Consider the following 15891-nt stretch of genomic DNA (forward strand, 5'->3'; position numbering starts at 1 on the left):
CCAGCAATTTGCCTGTGACATCTGCTCTGTTGGGTGGACTGTATCCTGGTCTTAATGACTGAACCATGTTAATGAAGTGTGGGTTCTCAATCATACGGAAAGGAGAGTTTGTTGCATAAACAAACCAGGCAATTTTTTTCATCAATCACCTTTTTTTGTAATCCGCTGGTTCTTATCACAAACTTATCTATGGTTGTTTCTGGATGATGGAGATTTGTTTTTCTTTTTGCTACAGGTGATATACTGTGGCTATGTGACATACGTGATGTGACTGAAACATTATCATTTTCAGAGTTATCTGCCACTGTAGAAAATGATGGTGATCTTGAAGGTGGATAGTCTTCAGAATCCTGTATGTTGAGGATGGAGTCTCCTAAACAAAATAAGTCAGTGCAGTTATTTAATTATTACCATACTGCTCATTTAGTATTACTCATTGCATTCACTGACACTCAGTACTACTTTAAAGGTGAAATTGTAAAAGGAAGATCTGCCTATTTCAGCTATTTATTTTTTATCACAAGTGCATCTAAAATGATAGATGTTACTCTATGGTACTGTCTGTCTGTCTATCTATCTATCTATCATTTGTTTTTTTGGCTCAAACATGAGAATTCAAGAGTAGTCCAGAAGGAAGACAGGCAGTCCTTAAGAAAGAAGAATGAAATAAAAAAAATTACCGACTTGAAGATCCTGCATGTTCAGACATGTTCCTTTCATCATCTTCAACGCAGCTTCCTCCCGAGAAGGAACACTTCTCATGATGTTGTTTCATTCGGGAAACCAGGCCTTGCATTTCTTTGTTGCACTGTTTGCATTTTGCACGCATTCCTGTCTTACCCACAGGTAGAGGAACTTCATTAACATATTCCCAAACTGGGTCTCTTTTACTGCCTGCTGCCATTATAGGTTTTCCGTTCTAGTGAGAGAATGGTATGGTAGATCTCAAATCAATGAAGGCTATACTCAGAAAGACCTCAAGTCTTCTGGAATATGCTGCTCAAACAGTTTCACTTTTGTTTCTACTGTCTGTCCCTCCTTTCTTGCATTTATCTCCAGACCTCTTCTCCTTGTCCAGACCTATTCCGCCCCCAACGATCTTCTATTCATTGAACTTTTTGAAAATTTGCACTTTTAGAGAGAAGTGAAGGATTGACTCTGTGTACACAAATTTGCAGAGGGACAATAGGGTTGAGGTCTGTTATTTCTCCCCTCTATATATTATTTAAATACATTTTTGCTGTTAACAATTATGTTATCTCTGGAGCCGCAAATCCACAGTTTGAGAACTGCAAAACTAAGCATCTCTGATGGTATCTTCTAGACTGAGCACTGAGTCCCATTGGGTAGATAGAAAGATTAACCTAAATAATCTATACAGAAGCCCCTGGAACGCCATAAGATTTGGTCCCTAATCCATGAACTGTTGGAACTACTTAGAACTTTACTTAAACATTACATGGATATATCGTCTCATACTGTAGAATTAGAATTTATAATCCCTATTCCATGATGAGATACATTATAGCTCAAAGATCTTAATTAATACTCTCTTTAGATAGGTTTTTTTGAGGGGGGGAAAAACCTTTTATAAAAAAAAATCCGATTGATTTTTATCCACACTGGCTATGGGGAATATCAGTCTCCTTGCTGTTGTCACTACCGACTGTAATGGAATGACAAGAAACAAAATAATTGTAATCTCTCTTCCTGCTTCTTCTCTTCCCACCTAAATTCTTAGTTAAGCCTACTAAATAGACTCTGAAACAGGTGACTACTCTGAAGCTGCATGGTGGAAACATATGACAGTGAGGAGAATTAGGGGAGGTGGGGGTGTGAAAAGATGATGTGGAGAGTAGAACTGCAAGGGGCTGGAGGGAAGGGAGGAAGAAGGCAAACTCAGATGGACTGTCTGAAAAACGGAAAATTAATGTAATTAACAAGTGTTGTAATTCAGCCATGTAACAAAAGTAAGTCCATTCTTTTGTTTTATTAATAATAGCTAGTTTCATATATGAAGGGGAAAACATTCAAATAGTCCTAAGCATAATGCTTTCCAAGTGATATTCAAAACCCATTAGTATTGTGTATTGAATGCCCCAAATCAGAGTAAGGAGAGCATTTAGTACAACGGATACATTGGTATTCTAGCGTTCAATTTTTTTTTTCCTCTTCTTTTCAGGTCTCAAGTTGAAAACCACTATGGGTGTGCACTTTGGGACCAGTAAAAAGATTTCGTTTCAATCCTGACTTTCATCTTCCTATAGGAGAGACCAATATAATAGTACAAAATAAAAAGTACTTAAGAAATGTATCTGAAACAATAGCCTTAATGGTCTCCCATTACTTACATCCACAGCACTGTTTGAAAATACAAGACTCCGCAGCCCAGCATCTCCCATAATTCTGCTATGTATGAGCTAGTCGCCTCCTGTGTGCCGTTCCAGAGGCAGTTCAAGCTGCAGCACTCCACCAACCCCCTTTCTCTGGCTGCCACCAGATTTTCTGCTTCCCTGGCAGCAGTCAGTTGCGGTTCTCTTTTCTTCTGACCTTTCCTTTGCCTTTTTATTTTCTTTGTTTTCAGGTAGCGGTGAACAGCGTTCTTTGTTTTTCTTCTCCTTCTCTTGGACCAGGTATTCAGCAGTGCAGCGGTGAAACTGTACGGAGTCTCCGCTTCAGTGCCTCCCTGCTGAGATCTTCTGCCCCCTTTCAGGGATAGCAGAGCAGCCACCCAAATACAGAGCTAAGCCCAGATGTTGCTCCATCTGGGAGGCAACTTTAACGGGCTCCATGGAGGGTGAATTACACCCTGCCTAATCTAGCAGTGCAAGGGTCAGCCAGCTTAGGGCACGGAGCATTTAGCCAGACACACATGTTGGGACCCGATCTCCCCAGGAAGCGGTGACTCTACCACAGAAAATCCTTATGAGGAAACCTAAAACAGAACTGGGAGAGGCTCTAAGGACCAGGAGGACTTCATTCTGCCAGCCCAGGGCAATTCAAAATCAGGATAAGTCTGTAGCAGGGCTACTGTTCCCACCTCAACCCCACACCTCAGTCCTGAAATGGGTGCTCAATACTTTGGGGAAAGAATCTGGGCTCACAATCAGCCCCCCTCCCTCCCAGCTTGAGTCAGGAAACTCTGGCAATGAGTCCCCATCACCCAGCTTGGGGGAGTGGGAGCCTATGGGGGAGGACTCCAAGGGAGAAGTTTCCAGCATGGTCAAGGGCCTATGAAAGGCTAGGCACAAAAGACTCTGCCCAGGGCATAGCTGTGTGGTCATGCCTGAAAAGCATGTGCCCCCCTGCACTTCTCCCCTCCCATCTCCCGAAAAAGTAAAGAACAAAAAAGATAAGAAAAAGCCCCAAAAGTATTTTGTCTTCCTTCTCTACCAAGGAAGGAGAGCTATCAGACTTAGTTTCTGAGCAGGACACAGATAAAATGCAACAAAGGTTTTGTTTTGTGTCCTTCCCCCACCCCCCCACCCCCCCCGAGAAGTTTGAAGCCACGTGGAAAAAGTTGTCTCCACTATACAGATCCAACCTAAGCAGGCCCAAGATTCAGAGTAAATACTGCCTGCTAAATCTTCTCTATGCTCCTGTACGTGCCATTTGAGGAGGTAATGAGGGAGGAGTGGGAAGCCCCTGAAAAGGGTAATCACTAAAGTACACGCTCAAATTGTACAAGATCCAGGAGTCAAAAAATGCTGTCACTGACATGCCTAAAGTCAATGCTGCAGTAGCATCTCTAGCAAGGGATATGGTTATTCCATCCAAAGAAGACTTCTTTCCCAAGCATTTGATGGATAGGAAGGTGGACGCCACCCTCAGAAGGGACTTCAGTGCTTCCCCAGACACTCTCGGAGCATCTCTGGCAGCCACTTGCTTTGCTCGAGCCGTAGTGTCATGGCTGGAATAATGTAAAGCTCTTAAGGGCAAAAACCAAACCAACTTTGTCTATACTTATGAAAATCTCCATAGCAACAGCATTTGTGGCAGTGTGTCAATTGATGCTATGCAGTTTTGTGCCGGGGCCATGGCATCGAGCTCTGCGGCCACGAGGCATGGCTTCTTCCCTGTAAAGTAATTTACTCTCTTCAAACAAGCCCTTTGCTTCTCTAAATTCACAGGATCTCTCCTCATTGGAGAAAAGTTGGATAAGATAGTGGTTGAAAATGCAGCTAAAACCAATCAATCCTCCCTTCTCCACTTAGTGCTCTAAGAAGGGACTACAAACCCACATGCAGACAGAGACACTTCTTTCATTCATTTTCTTTATGGAGGTTCCAGAGAAAAGACAACAGATATGTAAGGGAAAAACCTTGGAACTGAGGAGTGAGGGGAAAACCCCCATCTTCGGTATCACAATAAGCAAACATACCTTGACCCAGACCTGAGCTTTGGAGACAGGGTGTACTATTTTCAAGACAAATGGTTTAGTTCAACCACAAACAAGTGGATTTGAGAGGGAGCATGCCAGAGTTACTACTCTCTTGAGATGAGGACTCCACCACACCCCCTCCTCCAGTTTCCAGTCACCTTGGATCCTGCCAAGCGCAAGTTGTTCCAGAATGAGCTCTTCCACCTCTGGACATGTGAGTGATAGGATTTCCCCAAAAGAATGCTTTTCAGGGTTTTACTCTATTTTCTTCACTATTCAGAAGGGCACAGGAAGAATCAGAGCCATCCTTGACTTCAAAAGGCTCAACAAATGGATGAAGAAAACAAAGTTTCAGATGGAGATCCTCGCTTTGATAATGACGTCTGTCTCAAGGGGACTTCCAAACCTCAGTGGATTTCGTAGACGCCTTCATCTAGCAGCCTGGCTATTGAAAGGGAAGTGTTAGCTGTGCTCGGCCTATCTTCAGAAGAGATAGAGGACTTAGCTCTCCTCTAGGAGAGCTTGCACTCTAAAAGCCTACTCATCCATTTGGACTAAATTCAGGCTTTGGTGTCAATCGAGCACAGAGCAAACCCAAAAGATCCTGGGATTGCAGTTATTCTAGACTTCCTTCAAGGGGTGGATAAGGGACTTCAGGTATCAGCCCTCTGTAGCGTACTGTTCACAGAATCTTTACGCTCCCTGACCAAGAACCTTCAGGTTTCCAGGCTTCTCAGAGCAGTCAGACTGGTGGTCGGACTGACCTTCGCTAAATGGGATCCACCACTGGTGTTGAAAGCCCTAACCACTCCTCCTTTTGAACCCCTGACTTCTGCATCATCATACTACCTCTCCATCAAAACCTGTTTTCTGGTGGCTATCACATCTGCCCTGTGACTTTCAGAACTGGCAGCCTTAGCTATGCAGAAACCTTACTGCATGTTCACGATGACAAGATGGTGCTAAGAATGCCAGAAATTTTCTTGCCAAAGGTGAACTTTCCTTTCCATGCCTCACGGGAGATTTCCCTCCCTTCATTCTGTCCAAAGCCACAACACCCAGCTGTGAAGCTGTGGCACACTTTGGATGTTAGAAGAACACAAAAGATTTACATCAAGCATACGGAGTCCGTGAGGAGGTCAGGCACGCTATTTGTCTCCTTCCAACCAAACTCTAGGACTCAGAATCTTGACGCTCTCCCTTGCTAGATGGATCAGATTATGTATTGTTGAGGCATACAATGCAGCCAATGTTCCTGTACCAGAAGGAATCAAGGAGCTCTGCACAATATCTATGGTGACTCATGGGCCAAAAGAGCATATGCTTGCACCACAGAGATCTGCAAAGCAGCAATATGGTCATCAACTAAAACCTTTATCAGATGCTATAGAGTGGACTTTCTGTCTTCTGCGGAGGGCTCCTTTGGCAGGAAAGTCTTAAAGGTGGTGGTCCAGTAATAACCATGTTGTTTGAGCAATCTTGTAAAAGGGAGAGGTCTTTTTGTTTCCTTTGTGTTTGTTCTGTTATCCCTCTCTGGTCCTGTTCGCTGCTTCGCATGTGTAGCAGAATTGTGGGAGACAGTGGGCTGCAGAACAGAAAATTTCTTACCCAGTAATTTCCTTTCTGCTAGCACCATCTCCCACAATTCTGCCCAACCTGGATGGCTTGTCAGTCAAGGGTCAACACATACTTTGGATAAGTTATCATATAATCAAGGTCTTCTGTACATAGTTACTTGGCTGGCATTGGAATTATTGTTATTAAATGTGTTTTCTACAAGTTTTTACACAGCTTTGGCACGAATCATCTGGTGGCAAGTCCAGAGAAAAGGGGGAAGTGGCAGCTTGAATTGCATACAGTAAGGGAATAGCCCATCCAGTCATTAAAAGGTATTTTAAAAAATACAAAATTACTAGTCTAATTTTTGCATAAAGCATCCTGCCTTTGTCTTCCACCCGCCCTCTTGAGCCTTTCTTACCCATAAAATGAAAATCAGTGAGTGTGCTCTAGTGTTCATGGAAAATTTCTTCCCTCTTATAAAATGAGTGTAAAGCAGAAGCATATCTTTCATAATACAGTGTTTCTCCTGTCTTAGGTACAAACAGATATTTCAGGAAGGTAGCCTCCAGAATGGGTTTGAAGATTACTTTTGTTGACTGTAGCAAATTGGAATGCCTGGAGGCTGCAATCACACCAGATACAAAGGTAATGGAAGAATACTCCTGAATTCCATTTGCAGTGTGTCTTGAGACACACTGCAAATGTAAAAGAACAAAACAATTATTTTGTTTTGTTCTTTTACAAATGCTGTTTTTACTATAGGAGTGTAGCAGTTCTTAGGACAGGCTTTTATTTATGGCAGAAAGCATAAACACAGAGATCTTAAAAGTTCTGAAGTCTCTTCTTGGGAATGCTCTGCATTTGGGTGGCAAATTCAGAACACTTCTGGGGCCATGTAGAGAGGGACATTTTTTTTTAAAATTGGGCTAGTAATAAAGGTTTGTTCAAAGGTGAATGTTGTAAAGGGGCTTCTGGGTTGAGGAGGGAAGGTTTTGCTGTTGACTCTGTTAATGGTTAAAGGCTGCTTTTTCATGGGGTTCTTTTTTAGTAATTACACTTTTCACAGCTGGATGGGAACATGGCATTTGGCAAACTAATATTAAATACAGCTAATGATTTTTAAGAGCTTTTCTTAAAAAATGAAGAAAAATTCACTATTATATTGGTAAAGCTGTTGCTAAAGGAATTCTAAGAAAGGAGGGTGCATGTGTGAGTGAGATCCATAGCATCAGGCCCAGATGTAAGTTTGTGAGGCTCAGTCTGGTGCTTTCTTCAGAATATATGCAAAAGAAGAAAAGGAAAAAGTGTCCTTTTAAAAAGAAAGTTATAGGTGATGGTACCTGTAAATTACACAATGTATCTAAAACTAATGATTTCTGTTTGTTGAAAAATTACAGCTTGTTTGGCTTGAAACTCCCACAAATCCCACTCTGAAGGTCATTGATATTCAAGGCTGTGCAGATGTCATCCATAAACATAAAGACATTATTTTAGTAGTAGACAACACCTTTATGTCAGCATATTTCCAGGTAAGCTGACTGGGTGTCTGAAATAATGGGGAAAAAGGTTGGTACACAGGGATTTATTTATCTTTTTTTAATGATTTCTAATGGCAGAAGGGACGACCAATGAAGAACTGTGTGCTCTTGGCCTCTGGTTTGTTTTAAAGCTTTCACACTGAAAGTGTGATGCACAATTGGCTCTTTAACTAATACAGATCTGATCCAAAGCACTTTACGCCATTTAAAGAATGAATTGGAAAAAGAACCAGCTAACCATATAAAGATGTGAGATCTATTAAAACAAAGAGGCCAATTTAGTTAATGGTTGCACTAAATCAAAACAATTATCTAAGGCACTAGCACAGTGGTGAAGCTAATTTTCTACCTTCTCTAACTGTGACTTAACATGACCTTTTAAATAGATTTTCTGATTTGGTTGCTTTTATAGTTAACTCCTCTTTAAATGGCTGAATTCTTCTCCTGTCTTGTTTGTTTTAATCTAGGACACCTTTCTGGGCCTTACAATGTGTTTTTAATTGTTTTCTTTAAAAAAAAATAAATCTGTAATCTCATTTGATTTGGAGAACAAGTGAACAAAATATTTTAACACTATAACCTCAATGTATTTGAACGCAGCATCTTCGAAATATAGAAAAAACACTTTAACCTCTCAGCTACACAATCTTTAGTTATTATTTGTGGTAATTTAGAGCTTGTTATTTTGGCCACAGAAATCTCCCCTATTTTTTCCATTTGTGCAGCAGGTAATACTTTTTCAAGTTAAAAAATCCTGAAGTATAGTGAATAAGATTCAGACAAAGTATAGTTTCCAGTTCATGCTTCCAGTTCATGCCAAGACACACACATACACTTATCCGATTTAATGAAAATTAGATTAATAATTTACTACATTTTGGGAACAGGAATTGTCGTGTTTGGTTTGCTTTTTAATTTCTTCATAAATTTAGGAGGCGCTACAAAATAAAGGATTTGTATGTGATTAAAGTAGATCTGCACAAATACAAAGTTGTAAGATTTTGGCATTGTCAAGGTAATACCTCATATTCTTCCTTTTAAGGCACTGGTTCATCAAAGCATATAAGCAAGTACTTAAAGTTTAAGTGTGTGCTTTGCTGAATTGGGGCCCTAGTTTGAAAAAAGTTTAGTGATCTTTTTTCTAATTTGGCTCTGAGTTGCTTCTGCAAGACTCTATATGGAAATGTGTTGAAAGAACAATATATGCAATAACTTGTCTAGTTAATATGTCCGTTAACTTGATCACAAGAGAGAAAATCTATTTCAATGATTAACTCTGTAGGATTGTCTGACAAGTATTAAAAGGTAATGTATTAAACACTTGAAGGTTGCTACTGGGACACACGACTAAGAGGATAACTATCCCCATGAATTTATTATTACTTTAATATGTTGCATATAGAAGAAAGCACTAGTGCTTTAATTACTATTCCACTATTGAGAGATGACAGCAAGACCGTACAAACTTCTGTACATAGTCTGACAGCAAGATTTTTCTACCTTTTTGTTCTGAATCTATTAACTACATTGGCCTTTTAACACACTGAACAAACACAGTATAAGTGTTAAAGAGTAATAATTTGCAGTCTGTAATTTAGTGACTGATGTAAAATCAGATCATTTTTAGAGAAAGCAGCTGTTTCTCTTGTCACTTCCAATTACTCTTTCCTTGGAAGAGCAATTTGAAAACTTAAGCAAATGTGAAGAATTCTGTTTATCAGTTGCTCCTGCTCTAAACTCTTCGATTTTCCTGTGGCAGTGTCATTAAGGTGAAAGACAAATCCAGACACAAGTGTAAAAAAATGCAATGAACAAATTGGCTTGGTTACCTGGGCCTTTCTTTGAAGAGGCTCAGGGTTTTGATTGGTAGGGCAAGTTATTTTGTATGTGCAGTTAACATTGATTAGGTTGTAAGCATGTTGAAGTGGTTACTATTCTGTACATGCCTATAAGCCGTCTGGTAGGTGCAGTCTGTAAATGGAAATAAAATAATTTTAAAAACTAGGGGTAGGATTTTGAGAAGTGCTTTGCATTGCCTTAACTCTTCTCCCACTGAAGTCAATAGGAGATAGACGTACTTTTGAAACTCCCAGCCTGTGTGTCTGTTACTTGAGTCTTCGTTTTTTTGATCACCAAATTTCTGCTTTCTGTGGGATGAGGTGAGAGTAGTTTGTGATTGAAAATGGTGAAAGAATGTTAAATCAGATCTTCTATGTTTGTTCCATTTTAGCGTCCTTTGTCTCTTGGGGCAGATATTTGTATGTATTCAGCAACCAAATACATGAATGGTAAGCGTCTGAATATTACATAGCTCAAATGTTCTCTTGGTTTTGTCTAAAACCAATAATAATTGCCATAAAATATCAGTTTCTATTGCTGCTTCATGCGCTTTGTTCTCCGTATCTGTCTAAAGAGCCCTCAGAAATCCTTGCTATGAGGAAACGTATAAATGGGTGGTATTTCTACCCAGTTCCTGACCACAGCATACACACAACAGATATTGCCCAACTGATTTGCCTTTATTTAATTTAAAATAACAAAGCCCTAAAACAGGACTGTACTTTCAAACCTAAGCTCTTTCTTGAGCAAGTTGACTAGCATTTCTCCCTCCAGGACCTTCTGCCTTTCTCTCTTGTCTGTGTTATGGAGAGCCATTGGTTGTAATGACCCTCAACTGTTTGAAAAGCACCTTATGTCCACGTGCAAAAATGCTGAGTGGAAGGCCACAAGTGACTGGCGTTACCTCCTGAAATGTGTAGGGGTAAATAGTCAGTGGAAGCTTAATAAACTGGGTGCTACTTTAGGTGGGAAACAGTTTCACAATAGATGGTGTGAACTCTGACTGTCTTCCTTGATAGCTCTTAGCTCTGACTGCTCCCTCAGCCAGTGTATCCCTTTAGATCATGCATATCCCCTTCTAAATCCCCACCCCTCATTTACAAATCCTCTTCTCCTGCTCTGCAGGTCCTCACCTGGATCGCCAGCTATGCATCACTGACCCACACACCCACTATGTCCCCCAACAGTGTCCCCCTATCCTCACTCTGGCTGGGCCACTCCCCAGCCAGCAACTGCAGGCAGCTCAGTAAGTGAGTGCATCAGTCAGTGATTCTCAGATGGATTGCTGGCTGGGGCTGCAGTAGCTGATACAAAGCTGGTAGACAACCCCTCAGCTACCAGGGGGCATTACTGGATGTGGGAGATGGTTTGTTTCACTGAGGAGAGTGTACTCTGGCAATTTCAAGGGCTTCTCTGAGATAAAGAGATCAATCAGTAGTACAGCAAAGAGTCCTTTATATTCCTGAATGGAGCTAATGATCTGATTTCCAGGATGAGTCAGAAGAATAGCTCTGTACTTCCTTACAAGACCCGACAGACTGTCACTCAAGTACATACAGGGTTACAACACTCTATAAACCAAGGGTGGGCAATCTTTTTGGCCTGAGGGCCACGTCGGGGTTCCGAAACTGTATGGAGTACCATGTAGGAAAGGCTGTGCATGTCAGTGCATAGATGATGGCAGCAGTGAGGAGAAATATCTGATGTCTTGAACTGCAAAAACAGAAAAGGAAGTATGTAGTAGCAGGACCAAGAAAACAACCCCCCAACCCTTTATATATTGAAAGCTTCCTGACTACAAACAAGTTAACAATTTAATGCTCTTCTTTTATCTTCAGGGCACAGTGACGTTGTAATGGGATTGGTTTCAGTAAATTGTGATGATCTCTATGAAAGGCTCAAATTCTTACAAAATGGTAAGTAGCCAACACAGGAAATTCTTTAAAACTTATTGGATCCAGGTATGCCTGTACACAACAGAAAGCATGTGGTATATTTACATATGAAATCCATGTATCTAGGCTACAAATATGACCCAAGAGTTTAAATGGGATGGACTGTGGCCTAGTGTCCATAGCACTGGATTGGCACTCAGGAGATCTGGGTTCTATTCCTGTCTCTGCCACCTAGGGTGACCAGAGAGCAAATGTGAAAAATCGGGACGGGGGTGGAGGGTAATAGGAATCTATATAAGAAAAAAGACCCCAAAATCGGGACATCTGATCATCCTACTGCCAGCAGCCTCCTAGGTAGACTTGAACAAGTCATGTTGCTGCTCTGTGCCTCAGTTTCCCAAGCAGTAAAATGGGGATAAATAATACTGACCTTTGTAAAGTGCTTTGAAATCTGCTGATGAAAAGCACTGTTTAATATGTTTATCACTATTTGCACTGCTTATACATGGAAAGATTTTCTTCTTATTATTTTCAAGTGTCAGAACAGAAAAACAGGAAACAAAGAAAGTGGTTAATTGTCCTTTTAATTATGAGGGCCTGGATGACCCAGGGGATTAGTAAAGGCTTCTATACAAGCCTCTGTTCCTTAGACCATGGGTGAGATCCTCCATTGAAATCAATGACAAAATTTCCATTGGGTTCAGTGGGGCCAGGACTTCACGTCATGTGTTTAAATTCATCCCAAGTCATCTATTGGCCTATGTGAAATGAGTTGATAGTGTCAGTTTATTGCCAGGTGTCACAGCTCAGGACAATTGCACCTGTATTCCCCCTCTGTGATCCAGCAAGGGCACCTACCCTCAGGCTTCCAGCTCCCTAGCCATTGCCTTTCTTGTGTAGACCCCCATGTCTCACCCACTTCTTACTGGGGTATTTCCAGGCTGCACTGTTTCCTGCCTTCACTGTGTTATCCCTAGCAGAGGCTGTCCTTGCCCACTTGCTTGCTTTCTCTACAGAGACTGATAAGAGTCATAAGTTGTGACATAGCTCTTTCTGCGTAGCCTTTTTTATTTTTAAGGTAAAAGCACTACAGACAAAACATACTAAAACCAATAAAAACGCATGCTACTAAGCTTATCAGTGATCATCCCAACCCTAATACGGGATGTTCATTACTCCACCCAAGGGGTTTCTTGTGGTTTCAAGTTAATCACAGCTTCAGCTCAGAACAGACACCCAGTTTAATGGTGCCTCAGTAGGCCAAGTCTTTCCAATTCTTCCCTAAGGATTAGGGCCCCTGTCCATTTGCTAGATCAGAAAGAAGGCCTTGAGCCAATTTGAAAGCAGGCTATTTATCCAAAAATCCTTTCTTTGTCTGTTGGTGTCTCATCTTTTGAACTAGTATATGTGCACCTTGCCAAGGGAGTGGCAACCCCCTCCGACTAGAAAAGGTACATGCAGTTCCATAACAACACACACACAATTACATATTTAATACAATGGACCCTAATAGTATTAACCCCAATTCAATAAGGTTTAGCTTACTTTAAAATTTATCTTAATTCCATAAGGTTTGTCCAGGATATTGTTAGTCTGTCACACAAAGGTGTTTGGGGTTTGGGTTTTTTTTTGTTTTTGACCCATCATAATTACCTTTTTAATGGGGACCAATTCAGCAGTGACCAAGGACTGAATATAGAAATGCCTTAAATGAGACTCGGATCCTGGAAAGACTTGCATACATGCTTAATTTTTAGGCTCTGTGAGTAGTCCCACTGACGTCAATGGGAGTACTCTGCATATAAAAATAGGCATTGTACAGTAACTCCTCACTTAAAGTCGTCCCGCTTAACGTTGTTTCGTTGTTACGTTGCTGATCAATTAGGGAACATACTCATTTAAAGTTGTGCAATGCTCCACTCTTACGTTGTTTGGCTGCCTGCTTTCTCCACAGCTGGCAGCCTCCCTATGGCCCCCTCTCACCCAGCGCCTCCCGCCTGCAGGCAGACTCTGCAGATCAGCCCCTTCCCCCTCCTCCCCTGCCTCCTGCCTGCGGCAATCAGCTGGCTTGTGATGTTTTGGAGGCAGGAGGGAGGGGGGAGGAGCGAGGACTCGGCGCACAGGCTCCCCCTGCCTCCCGAACGCGACAAGCCAGCTGATTGCCCCGGGCAGAAGGGAGGGGGGAGGAGCGAGGACTCGGTGCGCCTCCCCCCTCCCTCCCCTACGCGGCAATCAGCTGGCTTGCGGCATTTAGAAGGGAGGTGGGAGGAGCCAGGAGGCAGCGAGTGAAGTAAAGGGGTAGGAGATAGGGGGGGAGAAGAAGCGGGTCAAGAGTGGGGGCTTGGGGGAAGGAGTGGAATGGGCGGGCTGAAGGTTGAACCCCCCCGCCTCTGGTGCTTGCACAGTAGGGGAAGCTGCCCTGGAACCTAACCCCACCCTCCCATTTACATTAATTCTTATGGGGAAATTGGATTCGCTTAATATCATTTCACTTAAAGTTACATTTTTCAGGAACATAACTACAACGTTAAGTGAGGAGTATGTCCTTTGCAGGATCAGGGTCCTAGATAGCAAGCTTTGTCAGGCAGGAACTATCTTACTGTATGTTTGTACAGTGCTAACAGAATTGAACCTCTAGCCCCACTGTGCTACAAACCATTAATAACTGCCCTCATCTGTTGGAGGTAGTCCTTTCAGATCAGGATTGAAGCAGTATCTGTTCTGTGGATAAACAGAGGACTTTTGGCTGCAGGACTGTCAGGACAGAACCTTTCTAAACTTATTTAAATATTTGTTTTCTCCCCCTTAATACCCTGCAAAATATCTCCTTACATGTATATAAGGAGGCATATAATTAATAAACTATTTTATGTAGCTGGTGTCCATTTTTTGATTTGTTTTCCTTTAGACCCATGACCATATCACTCAGCACGCACACGTGATTTTTTGTATGATAAATTGGGAATCTTTTATGTTTTGGCAGCTGCATTTTTTCTGTCATCTGTGTATTTTTACAAATTCATTTTTATCCATTGAATAAAGAACACATGAGGCAGGGCGAATACAAAGTAAGTCTAAACAAAGTAATCTGAGGGAGTGCTGTATGTCTGATAAGATTCATCCCTGAGTCTTCAGTGTTTTAGCTCCTGCCTGACTCTCATATATTTTGGGGGGAGGGGAGGAGGAAATACAAACACATGTATTTTTCTCTCTCTCCCTTATCTTGTTTTAAAGTTAGAATATTTTTAGTGTGGTATCAAAGTACTCTGTTTGAGTTTCCAGATATAGGGCCAAATTACACCCTGGTATAAACAGGCAAAGTTCCTATAGAAATAAATGGGAATTGCATCTGTTAACATCAGGGGTCAGTTTGGAAAGTAAGACCTTATTCAATAAGGCAGAAGAGGTTTTTTTATATATTTGTAATATTGTGCTATTTTATAGCCCTTGGAGCAGTTCCATCTCCTTTTGACTGTTACCTTTGCAATCGGGGTTTAAAGACACTGCAGATCCGGATGAAGCAGCATTTCTACAATGCACTGGCTGTTGCTCAGTACCTTGAATCAAATCCCCGGGTAGAAAAAGTCATTTATCCTGGTAAGTTGCAGGATTTCTGAAGAGAAGATATTTTGGTTCTGTCTCTGTTTGATATAGGATGCTGCATTCCTAGGTGTTGCTGATACATCCATTGACTTTGATTTGTAAGTTTTACTCCGGCATAGGCATTTATCTTGCAGTTGATTCTATGCTGCTTAACACTTGAAGGTTGCTTTTTATGTGCCTTACTGTGGCTTGCTCTTCTCTGATGCAATTTTAACAGACTGTATAAGCTGTTTTATTCAGAATGTGATTAATTTCAGGACTGCCCTCGCATCCTCAGCATGAGCTAATGAAGCGTCAGTCCACTGGCTGTCCTGGGATGGTCACCTTTTACATTAAAGGAAATCTTGAACATTCTGAAATCTTTCTCAAGAATTTAAAGGTAATTTCCCTTCAAATGAATGTAAACTAATTCTGTAAGAGAACCTGATTGTGACTCAGTTAGGGTTCTGAGTGAAAGAGGAAGTGGTTATCTTCAAAGCAAGGACTGTCTTCCTATGTGTTTGGGAAGCTTCTAATCTATTTGGGTAGTACCACAATCTAAATAATGGATAATTATGAGATGGCACAGTAATGAGAAGGAAGAAAAGGAAGTATCCGCCCATTTGAAGTGTTTACAATCATAGCTGGGGCTTATATAGCTAGTTTAAACCATGTGTTGCTACTAAAAGTACACCTCTACCCCGATATAACGCGACCCGATAGAACACAAATTTGGATATAACGCGGTAAAGCAGCGCTCCGGGGGGGGCGGGGCTGCACACTCCGGTGGTCAAAGCAAGTTTGATATAACGCGGTTTCACCTATAACGCGGTAAGATTTTTTGTCTCCCGACGACAGTGTTCTATCAGGGTAGAGGTGTATTTGCATATCTTCTGACAACTGTTAATGCAATTTGAAAGCAGAAAAGCTGTTTCTGATGTAACACTGCTAGAACATTTTAAAATACTTGACAATAGAAAATGCCTTTTGAGACTTCTTCATGATCCATATTCCAAAAGGAAGTGCTGCCTCTTTCTGGCAGATCACCTGACAGGTGTTCTCGTAACATGAGCTTTAAAGCATTGTTTAGCTCCCT

General features: G+C 41.5%; 1 protein-coding gene across 1 annotated transcript in view; it reads left to right on the forward strand.

Annotated features, from left to right (window-relative positions):
* CTH (cystathionine gamma-lyase) overlaps window positions 1–15891 on the forward strand; it is a 47026-nt gene that overhangs the window by 14741 nt on the left and 16394 nt on the right. The window contains exons 4-9 of the mRNA XM_065409277.1: window positions 6477–6586; window positions 7339–7470; window positions 9710–9767; window positions 11157–11234; window positions 14658–14810; window positions 15074–15195. Of these exons, the coding sequence (XP_065265349.1) occupies window positions 6477–6586; window positions 7339–7470; window positions 9710–9767; window positions 11157–11234; window positions 14658–14810; window positions 15074–15195 (653 nt within the window). The remainder of the gene's footprint in view (window positions 1–6476; window positions 6587–7338; window positions 7471–9709; window positions 9768–11156; window positions 11235–14657; window positions 14811–15073; window positions 15196–15891) is intronic.

The sequence above is a fragment of the Emys orbicularis genome, chromosome 8 (genome assembly GCF_028017835.1).
Source record: "Emys orbicularis isolate rEmyOrb1 chromosome 8, rEmyOrb1.hap1, whole genome shotgun sequence".
NCBI classification, from domain to species: domain Eukaryota; kingdom Metazoa; phylum Chordata; order Testudines; family Emydidae; genus Emys; species Emys orbicularis.